Here is a 21,648-nt window from a genome sequence, read left to right as displayed (position 1 = left end):
ATGCTTGCTTGTAATGGGAAACGGAACTTGATGTGCTCACTGTGTTACAAGCTTAAGCTTTGAATACCCCTGACAGAATAAAAATATAGGAAAGTAGTGGCCAGGCCAGATGCATAGAAGCAGTTTTTGAAGAAATCCTTTAAGGTGGCCTATAGGGTGGTAAGTAAATTTAATGCTTCAGCCTGATTTCTGCTCTTTAGAAGAGCTGTGTGCACACTGGGGGGATAAAGCAGTTTGCAAAGAGTTTGGTTACATGCTGTGTATGTATCAGACCAGGCCAGTGAGTCATGGAGGAGTGTATAGGGATTTCAGTGTTTCACTACCTCGTTAATTAATTCCTTTTAGTAAAACTGGCTTATTTCATTAGGCTGCTGCATTTAAGGCTCTTTAATAACACTACAATGGTATTAAAATAATAAAATAATAGAGAGGTTTGTTCTCACTGAGATGAAGTTAAGCCTCTTGACTGATAAGGAAGGAGGATACCTATTGTGAAAACCGTCAAAATACAGATTTGTCTGCTCTCTGTAAGGACTGGCTGTTGTTGTGTAGTCTGGGATGCTTTCAGTGAATGGGAAAGTTACAGATGGGTGATAACATGGTTAATCATCAGTGGATGGCTTTTGCTTTAATATAGATGAATGATACAACAAACATATTGCTTATTACAGAGTTCTCAGTTCTTGTTACAGAATGATTGTGGGAGAGATAATTTTTAATGAAGTTTTCTTTTTCCTTGTAACTGTCCATCATAAAAACTGCTATACTGGAAATGTTTTTATTTCCCCTATGTTCAGCTTAACTAAACCAGAACTAGTGCAGTTCTGAATGAACTGAGAAAATAAAGGCATGAACAGCATTAAAATATCAAAATAGAAATCAGAAATAGAAGTTTAAACATGAGTTTCTATATTTTTTTTCTCTTTTAAAGTTCCTAAGGAGCAGAGCCCTATAGAAAGTTCCCAGTACTGACTGGTTCTGCTGTGAGACCACCTGTGAATAAAAATGGTGCAAAACACTGTTATGACGTTTTCTAGACTGTGTAAATTGCTGTTGTTGAAGTTTTCTCCTTCCATAAAGTTAAAAGTTCCAGTGAGGCTTTTGGGTTAGAAATTCAGTTTTATATATTTTAACTTGGAAAGCTGTAATAAAAAGATTTATTAGAAGGATGGATTTTTAATGGTAACTAAAGGTTGTCATGTATGCTGCCAGACAATTTGTTGGTTGGTCAGCTACACAGGTCAGTCAAGCTTTGATCTGACTTCATGTGTAAAATCTCAGCCATGTTTGCCTATGTTTTGCCAGGTCATTTAAGACCTTACTGGTGAAAAGCACTTATTAAGAGTGGAGAATGCTACAGTTGCTTTTCAGAAATAATTGTGCAGTGATAATTATAGGGTAGGAGAATGGTTTTGGGAAGGAGTAAAAACAGAAGTCAGCTAATTTTTTTCAGCGTCACACAAAGGTATGGCTAGCTTGCTTTCCACTGGGGCTTCACATAGCTTTCCTGTTAGGATTAAAGGCTCTTCAGTGTCCCCATCAAGTACTGCTGGCACTCTGCACCATCTTGCATCACATGGCATAATTGCAGCTTCAGGGATCCACACTGTTCAGGTCAGGGTTGTCTCTAGTTGTTGAAGATGAGTAGGAGTAATGAGTTGTCAGACATCAAGTCACTGTGTCTCTGAAGGTTTGTAAGGCTGCCATGTCTCTTAGCTCTCCATCTGAATTAAAACGTTTAACTAAACTGAAGAGAGAAACCTGTCAGAAGAGCAGCCAAGGATGTCTAAGGTGTCTTAGTACTTGAAGACTGTCTTTTTCTGTTCTTCATCTGTTATCATTCTGTTATTGATATAGAAAATGAGACAGCTGAAAATGTAACACTTTCCTTTGTCTCATCTTGCAGGCCAAAACAACAGCAACAGAACAATTTTTCCTTGTTTCCTTCTACCAAGGGCTGGAATTTCAGAGGGGTAAGTTTTTGGTATTATTTTGGTCATACTCTGTAACATTCTCTCCTGCTTCATTTCTGTTTGGGTGACTGAGCAAGTAAATATGAAAGCATGTGTGTTCCAACAGTAATTAATTGAAAGGTATATGAAGAAGCAATACAAGTGAAACAGAGAACCTTAATATTTGCTGGTGGTATAAAGGAGTTTATATTTGTGTGCTTCAGGTTTCAGAGGTGTACTTCTCATGTAGATTAATTCTTTGAGATTCATGTTCTCCACTCTTTGTCTCCTAGAGAAGAACTTTTCATCAAGGACTGTAGAGATAGGACAAGGGGTGATGGGCTCAAACTTAAACAGGGGAGATTTAGGTTGGGTATAATGAAGAAATTCTTTACTGTTAGATAAGTGAGTTACTGGAACAGGTTGCCTAAGGAAGTTGTGAATGCCCCATCCCTGGCAGTGTTCAGGGCCAGGCTGGACAGGGTCTAGTGGAACCTGAGGTGAAGCGCACTGGTACATGAAGGACAGAGAACCAGGGAGCAAAAGACTTAAGAATACATAACAGGAACCTGAAAAGAGATAGGAATAAGTAGTATTAGAGAGAACAGGTAGTGAGTAGAAGACCTTCAACCTGCTTCCTTGATGTCTAGAAATAAAGATCTGTGAACTGTCTGCCATCTTATTTTTAAGGAAACTTATATACTAACATATATTTGAAGTTCTCTAGTTATACTATATCATAGGATGCGTAGCAATTGGCAGTTGCAGTTAATTGTTAGAAATAAACTACTGTACCAAGGGAAGAACCTGTATCAGTTGTTCACTTGATCTGTTTAGATGCTGAAACCAGGACAGCTGAGCCCTGGAGAAGAGAGCTAAGCCTCTGTGGATATTTGCATTGTGTCCGTGTCAGCTTTATTCTGATGGATGGAAAAACTGTGTTATAGAAAACTCAATGAGCAGATGTGGTTTAAGACCAGGCCGTAAATCAGAACCACACAGTCTACTCCCCCCCTTATTTCTTGCCTCCGCTCCTGCAGGGATGGGAAGGAGAATCAAAAGAACGTAACTCCAGTGGGTTGAGATAAGAACAGTCCAGTAACTAAGGTATAACACAAACCACTGCTGCTGCCACCAATAATAATAATGATAAAGGAAATAACAAGGGAAGAGAATACAATACCACCCACTGACCGATACCTAGCCCAGCCCGAGCAGTGATCTAACCCTTCCGAGTAACTCTCAGTTACATCCTGGGCATGATGTGCTGTGGTGTGGAATACCTCTTTAGTTAGTTTGAGTCGGGTGTCCTGTCTCTGCTTCCTCCCAGCTTCCCCTCCTCCCTGGCAGAGCATGGGACTCAGAAAGTCCTTGGTCAGAGTAAACACTTGAGCAGTAACTAAAAACATTGGTGTTATCAGCGCTGTTCCCAGGCCGAAAGTCAAAACCACAGCACTGCACTGGCTAGCAAGGACAAAAAACAACTGCTACTGCTGAACCCAGGGCAGGAGACTTGAAGTCACAAAGGTTTTTATGTGCATGGTGAATGATAAAAGGTTAACTTTGATGTCTTCTCAAACTGGAGTAAAACCAGTTTTTGGAGTAAAACCAATTCTTACTCTTTTTCTTCTCATCTCCATGCCACCCTTCCCTTAAAATCTTGATGCAGATGAGTGGCTTTCCTGACCATTTGGTACTTATACATAAGAGCCAGCAGTTCAATATGTCTATGGAAATAATGTGTCATGTTGCCATATAGGATGGGAAGCAGTTTTATTTAATAAAGGATCTCCTCAAGTGAGGATTACATTTGTACAGTCATGCACGTGCAGTAATAGAAGATGTCGGGATTACAGCTTCTGTGGTTGTTTGGTAGTTATGATACAGTCTTGAGTTACACATTTGTGTGCTATTTTTTTCCATGGTAAGAGGAGTCAGGCTTATAAATAAGAAAGTTCTAAATTCAAGAAGACTAAGAATCTCTCCTGAGGAGTTTTGGATTTCAGCTTCTCCATGTGCCTCCCCTCCTGCTCTCTTCAAATCACCCACTTTCTGGTTTTGCCAGCAGGATCATTTTCTAGACTTAGTTATGTGAATGGTGGGCTCGTGTTTCTGAAAGCCTTTGACTTATTTTTCTTCTTATGATGTATTTGGATACGTTTGCAAAAGTAGTGATACATAATAGTCCCACTGTTGATATGATGACACTGGGAGGGCTATGAATAAGCTGCCACACAACCAAAAGAAAAGCAGTTACCTGATAAATGAAGAATACTGGGGTTGTGGGTATAACTGAACAAGGTACTGGGTTTGTCTCCACTTATCACTGTGTCTCTACTGTTCCACCAAGAGCTAGTATCATTTCCTGCATATTTTAAACACACATCTGAACCATTATGATGTTTTCTCTGCTGTACCCCACTACACACCAAATCTGGGTGAAGAACTTCAGTGTTAAAAATAATAGTGAAATCCAAACCAACATTTTCTACTTGAAATAGTCTGAGGCATGTGTTTGGAGTGCAGTTGTCTGAAGATGGGAGGTGATTTACTGCAACTAGGCCTCTTCCTATCTCCTTCTTTTTTGTTTCCTTTTTAGTTTTGCAAAAGCATTTGACTAACCAGGCTGCAGATGTGGTCACCTCTGAGGAAGGCTGATCTAATTTATGAGAAGCCTGACATAAAAATGTGCTAAACATGCTGAAGGTCAATTTTAGACATGGAAGTGGTTTCTTTGCTCGGTTTGCTGCAAGTGTGTTTGTGGGGGAAAAAGATGTCTTTTGTGTCAAATGGGAAGAATTCTGTATTTTTCATACTGTTTATGAAACAGTACATTTGTTTTGTGCAGGATGGCAGACTTCAGTTATTCCTTTCAGGGTGCATGAATCAAAACAAGATATAAGTTTCTAAGAGAGAGGTTCTTTCCTAGCTTTAAATCAATGATTAAATACATAAATTACATAATTACATACTTCCACAGAAAGCACCTCTTTACCTCTCCTGGATTCTGGCTAGGTTTACTTAATCTCTGTATGCACTGATCCTCAAGTGCATAAGCTTAAACAATGTTGTTACTTGTAATAGGCTCTTGAAAGTGATACCAGAAAGACTTTTATTCACAGTCGTTGAAGCAAAATTATGCACTAATGTCTGTAGATCAAATGTTCTTACATACCAGTATCTCATATTATGACCAGTCATATTTTAAAACACAAGTTGGCGTACATACACTAAAAGGCATGTGTGGTTTTCTGCTGTTTTAATATACTTGTATGTTGCATACACAATTTAAGTAGCTTCCTCCGTGGTGGTGAAAAGGTTTCCGGAGTGTAATTGACAGCATAGCTGTGAGCAGAATAGTTAACACCTGTTAAAAGTCATAAGCGAGTTCCTTCAGGTGTCACAGACAGGCTCCTCCACCGGGGGGAGTACTGCTAGCATCCCTGCTCTCCCGTCCCTGCTCTGGTACTGCCACTTACCTCCCTAGAGTCAGTCTGCTGTTGCTTCTAACCTCCGCAGTACATTAAAGAGATGCTAAGTGGATGCTTGATCCCTGACCCGTCTTATCTTCCTTTTCCTTTGGAAAGAAAAAGGCACAAATTCCATATTCCTTATTCTCCTTTCTAACTGATGGTGTGTTCCTGTGCTTGACTTGCTCGTTTTAGATTTCTTCCCCCTTCTGCTTCTAGTGGGTTTAGGCTCTTCCACTTCAGAATTTAATTACCCCAGCACTACTTCTCTTTTACTGTCTTTGTTCAGGCTTGTGTTTACTCAGCCTTTGTGGAGGTACTGTTGTGCCTCTGTTCAGCATTGACCTTTCTTGGGCCAGAATGTCTCTGATAAATGATATTAAAAGTGTCAAGAAGAAATTCTGTAACTCTTTCTGCTTTAATGTATAATAAGATATATAACAATAAAGCCTTTATAATGGGCTCAGTAGAAGGTGAGTTTCTCTGTGGCCTTGCAGTTCGGTCTTTGGAGCACTGCAGGAGCAGGGTAACTGTACTTCAAACTGTTGACAGCAGCAATGTAGGGGGCAATAGGAGTGTTAATTCCCTTCCATGATGCACAGTTTGTAGTTCTCTAACTAGAGCTTATAAAGTGTAGCAGGTAGACACCCGGGCCACTGATTTTTGTTTGTAAAAGAGTTGGGTTTGATGTCTCAATGCTTAATCTATGGGCGGAGTTTTAAATGTTTTAGCTTATTACTGCTTTTGTTTTTGAACAAACCATTGGAATTGTTGTTGATTAGTCACAAGACTAATTTCTCTTGGAACAGCAAAGTTTATGTTGGCAAACAAATGGAGATGCTATCAGAAATTCATTGTGTGGCATTTGTGTAACTGGAGAGCAGTCAATTCCATCTGCAGTTCCAAAACAGGCAACAGAATTGTTGTATTCTTAATGTATGCACTGAAGTTAAAAAGTAACTCAGTGTAACCAGTTAGACAATGGTGAAGAATTCAAGAATGTATTATTCCAAACTGATGTGCTGACTCAGAATGGTTTAATTACCAGAAGTTCTATCCAGAGTTTGTAATCTTAAATTAGGTATGTCGGTGTCTTGAAATGCCAGAAAAAACCCATCGTTTGATACATGTGTTCCTAGGTCTGTGATAAATGGCTGTATCTTTTTGTAGGATCAGTGGGTGGTGAAAATTACATTGTTCTTTGCATACAGTAGTACAGCAAAAACAATGAACAGGTGATGGAGAGACGTGTATGAGGTATTTGTAAATGGGGTATAAAGGAGAACGATGCAGGCTGGCCTTTAGTGTTCACCAGGTTTCTAGGAGGCTGGGACTTGGGCAGAAATACTTGTGCCTGTTTTATATGTTACTGCTGGTGCTGTCTAGAGACTGCTGTAATGCTTAGCAGTTGCAGTATCTCATTAACTCAATTCAGTAGCAGTTTTATTAAACTTTTGCAGCTTTTACATCTAAAATAATCTGTAAGCTAAGTACAGAATCATTAAACCTGCCCAGTTACCTAGTTTACAGGGCTACTTTCCAGTAATTATATGCTAGTCATATAAAATACACTTTAGATTGCACATTTCTTGGGGCAGGAATTTAGAGGCATTTTTATAGAGCACTTGGCTAGTGCATTCTGGAAGTGAAGAGACTGTCATAGGCTTTTACATCTGCAAGACTTCCCATCATTGTTTCTATTGTAAAAGGTGGTTATTCTGTTTATTAAAGCTCAGTTCTTCAATTAATATTTTGGATTTTTCTGATAAAATAGTTTGATATCTCCCATTTGAAGGAATTTCTTAAATTTAATGTTTTCACTAGATAGATACTTTATTGAAAAACACTTCATGCAGTCACTCTGTTAACATTACAGGGCTTTGTTTTATGGGTCTTTAAGTGCTTTGTAACAAGTTGATTTTTGTTCCAGGTGTGGTTTATTACTTATTATAGAAATATTCTGTACATGCTGTAAAGCCCTCATGCCAGCTACATTTCACATACAAACAATACTGAGCTAGAGGCAACATGTGACAAAGCAGATAGCCTGAAAGAATGACAATTGGACCAGAGTTTGATGTTCTGCTATATAGCAGATTTCCTGTCTTTAATCATAGATTGGGTGTTACCTTGTACTCCTGCTGTCATTTACTATTCTTTTCTTTGTTCGACAGCAGATGAACTTGACCCCTGTTTAATTTAGGTTAGACCAAACTCTGCCCATTTCTTTGTATTTGTTTCTCTCCACCCCACCAGTGGCTGCTCTTTGAGAACACGTGATGTGAAATTACTGCTTCCCGTGACTTGGTTTCAGAAACTGTTAATAGTTAACAGAGTGATGCAGTTGTCAGATGAATTTGATGCTACTCAGTCTGAGAAACCATCATTTTAGAAATCATTTTGAACTATATATTGCTATTTTATTGATGCTACACTATTTCAGATCAGCAAGTTTATTTTAAAATGACTAGTAAACATGAATGGTTGCATACATGACTTTACATTGCTTTTTTGCTTGGTTTTACTAGTCATGGTGTTTGCAGTAGAGCTTGCTGTTACTACAACCTGTTACAAAAATGTTATTAACATCACCCTTTCCTTTTTACCAAATCTTTGTGATGGTCTTGTCGTATTATTTCCTAGTGCTCACACTGTGAAAGATGTGCTGGTTGGTGTCAGTTGATTGTAGAAGTTGCCAATTTGGCTGTGCTGTTTTGAGTAGAGCTGTTTTGAATAAAAGGAGTTTCAAATAAGAAGTAAACAGAATGGGCTACACATTTGGTTGCAAAGGCATTGTTTGCAGAACCAGTTGGGAAATCCTCTGTGTTCTAATGAGTGTTTGTTCAAACATCTGCCGCTCCATCTCCAGTTGTACAGGTTCTGATTTAGGTTGTCGAGTTGAACTTGTGACAGAAAGTTAAACAAAATCTGTTAAGGACTAGAAGAGAAGGAAATCCTTTTGAAAACATCTGAATGAGCTTATAAACAGTCTTTAAGAGCTGACATAGAAAGAAAAGGAAATTTGAGTTCCTTCTGATGTTTTCACTTGGAAGAAGCATTTTGAGTGTGTTTGTTGGTACTGTCTATGAAGACTGCTGGTCATCTGTAAAAGTGTTTTCACAGCCAGGTTCTCTCAGAGACATTTCAGTCTTAAACTAAAAGAATTAGGACTCATTTTAAGCATAAGAACAAGATTTTTCTTGAAAGCTAATGCTGTTTTCTGTGTTTAGAATGTGCACAGTGATTAAAAAGTAGGGCTATATTTCAAAATGTAACACAAATGCACAATAAGAGCAATCTGATGGTGACTGTTATTTATAGCAGCCTGGAAACAAATTTTGTTACTACAGTAGCAACCAGAAAACAAGGCCTCAATTATTCTAGATATCATGTAACCATAATAACAAACTATTTTTTCTCTAAGGAACTTGTGATCTAAGCAGTTGTAAGAATGTACTGGAACATTTCCTGAATAATACTAAATCATATTTTCTAAATAAATTCCGATCTTTTGAAGCTCTTAAGTTCCACTCACAATGACAGATTTCAGATTTCTGGGTTCTGCTACATGTTTTGAAATGGGATATTAAATCTAATGGAAGATGTATGAAGCATTGTCTATAATGCAGTCCTAACATAGTTTGAGGTAATGTTCTTAAACTCCGTAAAATGCACATTTAAAGATATTTATTATATTGGTTTTGATTCAAAAATTGATCAGTGGTGCTGTTTCCCTTTAGGTTGCAGTTAATTGTAAAGCTTTTCAAAGAGAATTAAACTTAGTATCCTTAAAACACTCAGAATGCAAAATAAGAAAGCAGTTAAAATCTGTCTCTGTGCCAGCAGGCTCCCCACTGAATTTGGAAGCCTTATTTCTTTTCCAACCACTGTTTCAAGTGTTCAGTGGTTCACAACCTCAAAAGAAAGTCTTTTTCAACAGTCACTGTGTCCTCAGGCAGTAGTTACACCAGTCCTAAGAAGACTAGATTGTATTCGCTGATGGTAAGGGTCCTAGAAGATCGGAGAGAAACAGGGCTTTTTGAGGGTACTCATCTGGGCAATGACTTGTGCAGTTCGGTGTGACACTTGCTTCTGGGCTGCTATAGTCCTATAAGGAATAATAAACATTATTATCTTCCCCATGCCTACAGAAAATTGTGACAGTCTTTCACTTCTTTGAGAAACATCATCTTGGAGTTCTCCAGATCATTATCTCTGACACTGTATGTGAGAAACTCAAGATAGTTTCTCCTATGAGAGGCAGGACGGGCAAATTTGGAAGTCTTGCAGAGAATTTGCCACTAATACATGTATTTCCCAGTCTTTAGAAAGAACCAGGGCAAGCCTCTGGATCTCTACTTGATTGTAACCACAGAATTAGGAATCAGCTGACACAAACAGGCCATTTCCTAGCACATGCCAGTGTTCAAGCCTATGCGGTGTTCCGCCAGGAATTTCAGTTAAATAAAATGCTGTAAAAGGCAATCCAAGAGGTGATGTCTGTAAGTACCATTAAAGTGTCATGGCTCTCATTGAAGAAATCGGTTGCTGACTGGTATCATTTTCACGTCAGCAGAAACATTTTATTCTAATTGAGTTTTGAACAGATGAAATATTGCACCAGCTCACTAGGGACCTGTTTTCTTGAAGAATGAGGTTTGAACTGCTGTTAGCTCAAACTCACATTTGTCCTCCCATTTTTGCCTACTGGAAGTCTGCAGAATTTGAGCCTGGCAAAGCCAGCTTTGAGTTTGTGGATCTGAGTGAATCAAGAAAGACTGAATAGGATAGGGACAGATCAAGAGTGGGGTGTAAGGATGTAGGATACATGAAGTAATTATTTCTGTGTGTGCATATATAATTTACAGAATACAAGATGTTTAAGAAAAAGTGAAATGTTACTAATTAATCAAAGGGAAAAGGAGATAACTATTCCTTTAAATTACTTTTTTGTTTGCTCAGCCATCATATCTTAAATCTACATATTTATTCATGTTTGACTCCTTTTAGTGCATGCCTATCTTTCATGGTTATTCTTCATTTTTAGATTGATCTGCTACCCTTATGATTTAAAGAATCTTCAGTAACCTGTAAGCCTCTTATTAAAACAAATTTTCCAGCATTTCTTAGAGTGGAATTAATCTGTAAATGATGTGAGCAGATTAAGTGCTGTTGGCTTAGAAGTGGAATTACTCGGTTGCAGCAGGTAAAGACTAGAATTAAATGCAAGTCCCAGGTTGGCTTTATGTATTTTCAGTGCTTAAAGTATTGTAGAATACCTTCACTGGAAGACAGTACCCTAACTTATTACACATTAGATAGTTACTTGTTATTTCTTTCAGCTTCTGATAGCTTTGCCTGCTACCTGCATGTCTTTCCAAACGTAGAACAAGAAAGTGTGTAATACTGAAGGTGCTAGGGAGCACACACTTTATCTGTCCCTGTAGAGGAGCTGTGTGGTTACCAGTAGTGCAAGTTAAATGAGTTTCGAGCAAATACCTTGAAAAGAAGTTGGTAAAGCAGGGATGTGTCAAAGTGTAAATGGCATGAAAAAGTTGAAATCATTACTAATCTTCTTATTGCATATTTTTGTTTGAATATTAGTGGTAGTGTTAACAAAACATGGATTTAATGGTTAAGGTTAGCAAGCTATTACCAAAAGACACCCTTCCCTGCACCTGAAAGGTTCTAATTCTAACTTAACAGAGGGAATGTAGTAAAAGTAGTTGGCGTGCTTAGATAAATATATAGTTAAAACCTTAAATAGTTAAAATCTTAAATCTTATAATGTAGAAATTATGACAAAAATGTATTCATTTTATGTTTATTATACTGAAAACATTGTATGTTAAAATGAAGCTGTTGACTAATCCATTCTGCTGTTTGTCCATTATGGATGCTTGCCTGAACTTTTCACACAGTTATTACTTAAGTCTTAGACAAACAAAAGAAGTCTCTTTGGAATAGTAATAGGAAAATATTCAGTCCTATAATATGAATAATCAGTAAGCCTTCTGTTGTGGTTTAAAAGGAGGAGATCCATGGTCTTAAAATTTCAAGTGTGCTGGGAAATTTTATGTTGTTGAGGTAGCAACAGTCTTTTTTGGTATTTTTAAGGCAGCAATAACTTGGAAGTTGAATGGTTTCTTGATGTTTAAGGTATAGAGATTTCCCAGTTTCAGTGAAGTTAAGGTTCACAGGCCTTCACAGGATGCAGTTGCAAAATGCTTCCTTATCTAGGTTGGTAGAGAATCAATACAAGTGGAATTTGTTAGTTATATTGAACTACCAAGCAAAAAAATCAGACTTTGCACTTCCTTGGCATGTCCTTACATGCAAAATGTGGGCACTCTTCCAAGTTTATCTTTGGGCCTTGACTCTGAGCTGATTTGAAATCATTCTGTTCTGAGTTCATGCCATTATGCCTTGTAATTTAAGAATTCCTGCCCTTGAGTTTACAGTTACATTGCTGCTCTTTGAGAATTGCAGAGGCAGGAGATGGACTGTGTTTCAGGTACTGAGGCTCAAAGCCCTACCTCTAAAAACAAGTTAATGATGTCTTTAATTCTACCATAATTGTGCTGTTCCCTTGTGAGGTTTAAAGCAATTCTGTTTAAAATATTATTGGAAGCAATCTGTGAGGGAAAACCACACAGAGATAGACACAATACATATCACTCAGCTTCTGACACTTGTAGTACACTGCATGACAGGAAACAAGAGTGAAGTCTGTGGCTGCATGGGGAGGAGTTCCTGCTGAAAACTGAAGGAGACACACATAGGGACTCTTGTAGCAAAGACATTTCATTATCACGCTGAATAGTAAGAAACTTCCTAAGATCCAAATACAATACAAAGTACCTCATGGTGTGGTGCTGCTTTTTTGTGCATCATCAGGTAAGTGTAACTTTGGAATCGTGCTGCTTTTTATTGTTTGTGTGTGTGGCATTGTATTCAGTTGAAATTGCACAGATACTGCTTTCAAGCATGCTAGGACTTAAAATATGGTTAATAATGTAACCAAATGGTTGCTTAGCAGAAATATTTCCTTCTGTAAGGAAAGAAATTTCTTAAAAGTTGGGATAATATCCTCTGATATCCCTAGTGTGATGGATGACTGCTTTTCTTTGTGTAGGATGGTGGATTTATGGTTTTGGGTTTGCTTTTTTATCACTAATGTGTAAACATCTCTCTGTCTCCTAGTGTGAAAATGAGGATTTTGACTGATGCTAGGATTTAAATACAAAGGTTTATAGCTATGTGCATAAGTCTGGCCATTGTCAAAGTGAAAGCTGTAACAGATCCTGTTTACAGCGTGTGATGATTCTGGTCTGCAGCATGTGTGCAACATCACCTGTAAAACTACTAGCCACAGTTTTAGACACTGCACTTCAGGCAGATATGGACAGGAAAGTAGCAAGATTGGGAATAACTGTAAGATGCAAAGTTATTTCAGAATATTTGTGTATATATTGAATAAAACTATATTTCATATTTCTCATAAACGTAGGATAAAGGTAGAGGCCTGTAGTGTAAGGCAGACAGGTCAGGGGTGTGTTCAAGGGCCTCTATGCTCTTGGTTTTGCTATGGAGAATGTTATTAAAGTTTAAGAGTGGATTTTTAATTTAGATATTGGGGGCTTTTTATGTTCTCTGTGACAATTTTCAGTAGTGAGAGATGATTTGAGATTAATTGCACAGAATGCTTTTCAGGTGTTATCTGGAATGCTTTACGCAGGTCTGACTTCAGTCATGGTTAAGAAGGGTAAATAAAATTTGCAACAGGCTGAGAAAGCTTAAGACTGTCAACTAGTGAAAATCAGTTTAATAGATGTACGCTTGGATTCTTACTTTTTTATCAAGTAGCCTAAGAATGGGACTGGTGATTTCTAGCTGCCATGCTGTTAAACTACTGTAGTCTTTTTGGATGAACTTAACATACGTATTTGCTGTGGGTATGTATTTTAGATATCATTCACTTGAAAATGCTGCTGTTCCTATGGAACAGTAGGGAGATGCATTTGTGAAGTAAAATAACACAGATTGATTAGGGTCTGCTAATATTACTAAGCTCACTTGGAATTTTTTATCACAGATATTGACTAATATCCCATAAGCCTTATTTTCTATGAAATGGAGCTGAAGTGTTTGTGTATTCCCCAGATGCAAGACTCTTGTTGAATTTCATCAGGTTTCTCCCTGCCCAACTCTCCAGCCTGTCCAGGTCTCGCTGAATGGCAACACAGCCTTCTGGTGTGTCAGCCACTCCTCCCAGTTCAGTGTCATCAGCGAACTGATGAGGGTACACTCAGTTCCCTCATCCAGGTCGTTGATGAACATATTGAACAGCACTGGTCCCAGCACCGACCTCTGAAGGACTCCACTGGTCATAGACCTCCAGCTGGATTCTGTGCCATTGACCACAACTCTCTGCCTTCTTCCTCTCAACCAGTTCTTGATCCACCTCACTACCTGATCATCAAGCCCACACTTTCTTAGCTTATCTATGAGAATGCTGTGGGAGACAGTATCAACTGCCTTACTGAAATCAAGAAAAACCACATCTACCGCTCTACCATCATCCCTCCATCAGTCACTTCCTCATAGAAGGCTATAAGGTTGGTCAAACATGACTTCCCCCTCATAAAACCATGTTGGCTGTTCTTAATAACCCACTCATCCTTGATATGCCCAGAGATGGAGTCAAGAATAAGTTGTTCCATCACCTTTCCAGGGACGAAGGTAAGGCTGACTGGTCTATAATTACCTGGGTCCTCCTTCTTGCCCTTCTTATAGACTGGTGTGACATTTGCCATCCTCCAATCCTCAGACACCTCTCCCGTTTCCCACGATTTACCAAAGATGATGGAGAGTGGCCTAGCAATGACCTCTGCCAGCTCCCTCAGCACCCGTGGGTGCATTCCATCCGGACCCATTGATTTATAGGTGTCCAGATTGCATAGCTGATCCCTAACCCAATCCTCATCTACCAAAGCAAACTCCTCCTTTGTCCTGACTCCTTCTGGGGCTACAGGAATATGGGGCCCCTGGGGAGAGTCTGCAGGAGTAAAGTCAGAGGCAAAGAAAGCATTCAGCACTTCTGCCTTCTTTGTATCCTCTGTCTCCAGGGCACCCACCTCGTTCAACAGCAGGCCTATATTGCCTCTTGTGTTAGTTTTATTTGCTGTGTATTTGAAGAAGCCCTTTCTATTGTCCTTAATCCGACTTGCAAGATTAAGTTCCAAGGAGGCCTTAGCTGTCCTAATTGCCTCCCTACATCCTCTAACAACTGTCCTATATTCCTCCCAAGTGGCCAGCCCCTCTTTCCATAATCCATAGATTCTCCTTTTCCACTTGAGTTTGCCCAGCAGCTCCTTGTTTAACCACGCTGGTCTCCTAGATCCCTTACTTGATTTCCTACTCATTGGTATGCTCTGATCCTGAGCTTGGAAGAAGTGGTCCTTGGATGCTGACCAACTATCATGAGCCTAGTACCTTTTCCCATGAGACTTCCCTTAGCAGTTGATTGAACAGGCCAAAGTTGGCCCTTTGGAAATCCAGAACTGTGGCCTTGCTAGGTATCCTATTCCTCCCACACAGGATCCTAAACTCCACCATCTCATGGGCACTGCAGCCAAGGCTTAGGTATTGATGATGTTAATTAAAAGCACAGTTTATGTAGCTCTTCACTCATGTAAGTGAGAACTCCTATGGAGAAAGAAGTAGAAGTATGTAACTTGTTTATCTGAATCTGAATCAGACTTTATGATAAACTGTGAAAAAGTTTCAGCATGTTTAGCTCTGCTAGATTCCAGGGACTGATACTCTCCCTGCTTTCTGAAAAGGGGAAGGAAGAAGGTTAAATAAAGACAGAATAAATACCAGTCGTCAAACAAAGCTCTGCTGATCCTTGTCCTTACAGCATCCCGTACATGCACACCCATTTCCTGTTGTTAATGTTAAACACATTGAATATAACTTTCATTTCATTGTTCCTTTCAGTGTTCATTTTATATTACACTGACCGGAAAATCTCAACTGCATTACAATAAGCACTGTAGAAATAAAGATCTGTGGGCAGGGAAAGGTGAAAAGAAAGCTGCCATTTTGTCTGGTAGAGATGTGGAACTCCTCAGACATGAGTGGATAGCTTCAGTGGTGAAGTCTTAAGTGTCATAGATGAGTTCAACTTTTCTGAGGTTCCTTCTGTGTTGTAACAGACTTAGAGCAGAGTCTGTTATTTAATTTGTTTTGCTTGGGGCTGACAAGTGAACACAAAGAGCCTGACAGCAGCACATGTGCAGAGCCACAGAGCTTCCCACCACACTCAGTGCAAACTGTGTCATCAGCTCATCTCTGTTTCTCCTTCAAAGGGAACAAGGCTTTTGTTTAGGTTTCTGTGTCACTCGAGAAAATGAAACCCGTAATGACTTTGGTTTTCTGAACAGTAGAGGGCAGCGGAAATAAATACAGAAAACAGTTTTATTATAAAACAAATAAATCTTTGGTTCTCTTTAGAGCTTAAGCAAGTTCTTTCTGCCAGTGTAACGACAGTGTGATATTGGAATGCAGCTTACAAAGGTCTGTTCTGTTACAATTAGGTATTCTGAAGTTGTGGTCCCCAAAGGCATGCGTGATGCATCACGCAGGTAAAAGAAGGGCACTGTGCTCTGATAGAACCTGTTTTAAGATGCCATTGTATTCCTGCACTTTCAGGCTCTTGGAACTGTCAATGGTATGGCTGTGGAATTGAAAGATAAACAGGATTACTGGCACTGGCATGAATATGAGTGGTAGCCTATGGTGAAAAGAGGGCTGGCCTTAAAAAATGACAGAAGATTGATCTCTGAATAAGCTTAAACTGGGGAAGGAATCACCTGTTTGTGAAACTGGAATGGGCTAACTCTGAACCAAACTTAGGAGAAACACTGTATTCAACAGGAAATTCACGTTTCTAGTTGGTTATTGCAGATACAGATGCTTATGGGGTTTTGTTTGTTAGTTTTTAGGCTGTTGGTTGGGGTTTTTTTCTTTGGTGGTGGGGGCTTTCTGGTTCTGGGGATGGATCCTCATTTGTTAAATGGATTTCTCTGTAAAAAAAAGGGCTTAAATAAGTTGGTTTGTGTTTTGTTTTGAAATGAGTCTGTCTGACTTAAAATGTTTAAGGGTATCACGTGCCTATGCAAATACATGGTCTTGAGCTATTATTTATTTTGATGCCAGTCTGTTTGCAGGCACATTTCTAAGCTATTAGAATGGACAGATGATTTAGCATAAGTCAGCGAATCTTCTGAAAAGCATTTCCTTCCCCGTCACAGGATGGGCTTTTTCTGTCAAGCTATTTTTGTACATCTTTGCATTTCATCTCCCAGGTGTAAAATACAAGTCTGTGGTATTGATAACTAAAGCTCTGTGATGGAGAGAGGATGTAAATTCAGTCTTCCTATAACAATGTCTTATTGCTTTAATTTCTTTAATTAAATCATTGCTTTAATACATAATTGGATCTCTTACTTTCTCATCTCCTGTGAGATAATTATTGAGAACAACTCTTTCCTGCTATGTGAAGACCAGGAAGTGTTCTGTCTCTATAACCGTGGATGTAACCACAGCATGTCAGGCAACAGTATCAAGATTCCTAGTTTTTATACACATTGTGGTCTGGGAGCTCAGAGGTTTTTTGGTTGGGATTTTTTTGTATTTCAGAAGACAAACTCCCAAATGCAACAGAAAATGCTTTTCAGTCTAGAGATAAACATTCAGATTCATATAATGCATCTTTATGGTCAGTTGGAAAACAGACACGTCTCTGTTCAGAATAGATACTTGTTATTGGTAGGCTGTTTTCATGCAGACCTGTACACCCTTTTCAAGTTCTAAAAATACTGTGCAGAAAAGGGGAGTTATTTGTTATGTTTGTTTGACATTCAAGTAATGTGTGCAATAGATACTTGATCCTCTTGGAGCACTGCCTATTAAAATTGTGTAAGTTCAACTCTTTCATTAATATGCTAGTTAACTGATTTCAGTGTTTGGGCTATAAATTAATTTTATTGTCAAAGATTCTTGGCTTTGCACTGAAGCTTATTCCACTACAAATGTGTGCCATAGAGTGCTTGCTCATGCTCATCTTAAAGCTATTACACTGTACGTTCAGGATCTTTTTTGAAGGGAATACACACAAAAATGTTGCTATTGAAATGAAGTTTGTATTTCTTGATGTGCCCTGTGATTTAAAACATAAAATGGAGAGCAACATTTAAGGGGTGGATTTCTGGAACATGACAGATTCAGAGGTCAGCTGTGTTGTGCTGTGGCAACCGAGACAGGACTTGTAACCCCTTTGGGTAAAAGATGCTTACAGAGAGCAGCGATTAATTTAATGAGCACCTTATGCTCCCTGCGCAATATCCACTGCAATCTTTGCTTCTAATCCACTTATTACGGGCAAAGAAATTTATGTGGTAGCTCAATGTACTGGATTTTTTTGCTGCTTGCCGTGATGTCCCATCCCACCCCCTTGTGCCACCCAGCTGCCCTTGAAACTTAGAAGATTTAAAACCTTACTCTGGCTTGCAGTGATTGACATTTATGATTCCTGTATGAAATTACTTGTCTTGCATAGCAGCTGAGACAAACATAGAGAACATTAGCATAATATTTGCAAACTTGCAGATAACCAGGACAGTACCGTATACATGTTGTTAGCAGGATTTGTGTGCCTGCGTTGCTTTTCAGTAAGTAGAAGACTTAAGATAAAGACGGGGTGATCCTTTGTTTAGCACAATGAAGTATAAGGTAGATAAAGCATCTACTTTGTGGAGGCTACCCCAGATTCATTCAATATGTAATTGCTTTTCTTACAGTTTACCTGTTTTTTTCATCCCTTTTGGTGCATACATCACGGCTGGTACTGGTTTGTTCCTCATGAATATACTGTGATTCAGTTATATAACCAAAGAGGTTGTCTCTATATAAGATATGAGCATGTTAATGTTAATTACCTGAATAGACAAATAGCCTTGCTTTGGACACTTGTCCTCATGGACACCGCATTACCCGTGATACCTCTCTGTTTTGGACCCACTTTGACTGTAGTAGTTAGAAGCCCACATGTAATTGTCCTTGTGTAACTTTCCTTCTGCAGTAACAGGATGTCCTGTCTTCTTCAAATTCACTTTAATCCTGTAGCCTTGCTTGTACTTCATATTGTGTAATTTGCATCCGGCCCTCTGTACCCCAGAATCATCAGTACAGGTTCAGGTTACCACATCCGTAGACCACTGTCACTTACCCTTCTCTTGTAGAAAACTGTATTTCAAGTCTAAACTACCTTTGTCTTGATTTAACCTGTGCTTACTGTAGGGTTGGATGGTACCTTTTAGTTTCTTGTTCGCAAAGTGAAGACTTAGTGTCAACATAATTAGAATCAATATATATTTTTTGATGAAAACTAAAGAATATATGCATTTATATCTACAGAATTCTAATTAGATTTGAGGAATAGTCTGCAACATGTTCACCAGGATCTTAGGGAATACTATCCTTGGGGCAAAGAACTGACTTTACAGATCTCATCCCTGTTTTGGTTTGGGTTTTTTTTCATCATCATCAGTTCACACTGGCTCACCCTAGAATAATAATTCACATTAGTTTGTCCAGTGAAAGAGAAAAGAATCCAACCACCCAAGAAACACCACTACAGGATAAACAAATATACTCCATTATTTCAGATCTTTCTGTTTGTTGCTCACTGTGGTCTGGTCCAGAAATTTCTGTGTTCTACTCTGCCCTTTAGCTTGTTGCTAAATACCTGGGCTATAACTGAGAGGCCTTGGTCATGCATAGTCCGAGGGTGAGAGAACTTGTGATCCAGTTTCTGTTTCTGACTAACGGCTGCAGTGAAGCACAGCTGTCCTTGACTGTATGATTATCATTGTGAGAAAAAACCAAGACTAGTTACTTCCTAAAAAATAGCAAAACTGTATTTAAATACGATTACACAAGTCTGAGATCAGCTGGAAACCAGTGAGGAAGTATACAAAGTTTCGACACCTGGAGTTTAATTTTAAAACTATGAAATCAAAACTTCTGGATTTTGTGGTAAATATTCATTATCTTTGTTCATTGAAGGAACAGTTCTCAGAAACCACGTGCTTGACCTAGTAGATGAGATGGGTTTTTTTTACTGGCTTTGATTGAATAGAATCTCTCTGCTTCAGAACTTGAAGCATGAGCACTGGGAAGGGGGGCATACAGTTTTTATCTATAATTTTTTGTTAATAGTTAAAAAATACCTGTACAATGTGCAGCTTCTGTCATAGAGCTTTTGTCAGATCATAAAATAAGAGTTCCATATGGTATCTGTGTGGGGCTCTTTTTGTACCTTAAATTGCTCATCTTTTGACTTCTGTAGACTGGAAACTAAATCCTGGCTATTCGGTGTGAATGCTTATCTCTAGTTGACAGTGCAAGACAACACAGCTGGATAAATAAGGATCAAGTATTCTGGGACTCCTTTGTTTCCTAAATCTTCCTGGCCTGGTAGAAAATGCAGAGCTCTGTCAAATGAAATTCCATACTTTCCTGAAGGGCATGAACATTAATCTTGTGGTGAACCTGTGAAATGACATGAGGGAGGGCTTGCCATTTGCTAAAACAAAAGTGGAAAATAGAGCAGAATGCTGTCACTGACATAGTGAAATCCAAATATATGTAAATGTAATGCCTGCATTTAATGAAATCCCTATCACCTGTTATCCTCACCATGTGGTGTGTCTGGGAATAGTTCTTGATTGTTGGATATGTCTTTTGAAAAACCTAAGTGTAGTTTTTTGACGTAAGGGTTTCTCCTCCTGACAGTCTCATTAGTTGTGGAAGGTCATAACAAGTGCCAAAGTACAATTTACAATACCTACTCGTGCTTTTAGTTAGAAATGAGTTTCCTAATTGAAGTGAACTTAATGCTCTTTAGGTCAAAAAAGGAACAGCATTTAATCTACTAATGTGCTAATAGGTAGCTTTTCAGCTTGTGAAAATAAAATTTCTATTCACATGCATGGTGATTATAACGATGATGACAGAAAATTAGTAACTATATCTAGACACATATTTACGTGTATGACTTCATTGTATTTACCTGTCTCAGGATCTACCTAGAGGTACTTGGTACTATTAGTCAAAACTGAGTTTTCCTGTACATTTTGTTTTGCAGAAAAAACGAAAGCAGAGTACTCAAGATGAAGATACCATCAGTATCTGCAGCCTCGATACGAGTGTGAGTCATTTCATTTTCCTTTTTTGCTTTCCCATTCCACTCTCTTAAATTCAAGTCTGGACAAATTGTGGTGTATCGTGAAGAATGGCCAGTTTATTTAAATGAACAATTTATAGAAATACTGTAAATACTTATGATTTATATAAATACAGCAACTGTCAGGGTGACTTCCTTTGAGAAGGAAAATGCCTTTGGTTTTGAAAGTAGCTTGGCATGTAAAGAACACCCTCAGGTTTCTTAGCTTTAGGTAATGGTTCAAGTGTGCCCATCAGACTTGGTGCCATTGACATTAAAATGAGTTGGGCAGGAAGAATTATGCATTTTCTAATGATCTGTGTTCCTGCTAATTGGATTATAATCCTCCTAGTAAAGGAGGACTGTCACCTTTGTGAGCCTTCTGGACATGACAAACTATTGTTTGTCCTTTCACATCATATTTTGCTGATGGATAATGATGAAGACAGTGCTGAGTATGTATCTAGATTGAAACCTGCTCCTTCAGTCCCAAGTGTCTCATGTCATTAGAAAATATTAGAGTCTTCTAGCTGTACTATGGAATGTTGTAGCATGAGATAGGCAGTTGAAATCCAGCCATCTGCAGCTGAATGCTTACCTGTAGAAGCATTTTATTCTGTGTGTGTGTGCTTAAAAAGTGCAAGAAAAATGAGACATGCTAGAAGGTGCTATTTATACTGGGGAGAGGTGTGCCTTTTGTCAGCTTGGGTTTTGCTCTTGAGAGAGACTTATTTGGCATTACAAGCAATCAGAGGTTTTCTTCCATGGCAGAGAGTTTGTTGTCCTTTGTTTTGGTGTCTGACAAGGCAAATTTCAGAAAGAAGGCAAAATTAGAAAAGAATGAGGTCATACCTCACAGAAACCAACTCTAATGGTGTTATGTAAAATCACCCTTCCTTGTTTGTGTCGCTCTTCACTATTTGTATACAAGGTC

The 21,648-nt window shown here is 38.7% G+C and overlaps 1 protein-coding gene across 2 annotated transcripts in view; it reads left to right on the top strand.

Annotated features, from left to right (window-relative positions):
* The window catches only part of ARHGEF3 (Rho guanine nucleotide exchange factor 3), a 109,370-nt gene that overhangs the window by 36,828 nt on the left and 50,894 nt on the right, over positions 1-21,648 (top strand). Inside the window, exons 1-3 of one of the 2 annotated variants that reach the window (XM_034066493.1) lie at positions 1,667-1,791; positions 1,907-1,973; positions 20,637-20,699. In XM_034066493.1, coding sequence (XP_033922384.1) covers positions 1,706-1,791; positions 1,907-1,973; positions 20,637-20,699 — 216 coding nt within the window. In that variant the 5' untranslated portion in view covers positions 1,667-1,705. Of the gene's footprint in view, positions 1-1,666; positions 1,792-1,906; positions 1,974-20,636; positions 20,700-21,648 lie in introns of those variants that run through there. The other variant, XM_013128224.3, reaches the window with a different exon arrangement.

This window comes from Melopsittacus undulatus, chromosome 9 (genome assembly GCF_012275295.1).
Source record: "Melopsittacus undulatus isolate bMelUnd1 chromosome 9, bMelUnd1.mat.Z, whole genome shotgun sequence".
NCBI lineage: Eukaryota > Metazoa > Chordata > Aves > Psittaciformes > Psittaculidae > Melopsittacus > Melopsittacus undulatus.
This window is presented reverse-complemented; position numbering and strand designations above follow the sequence as displayed.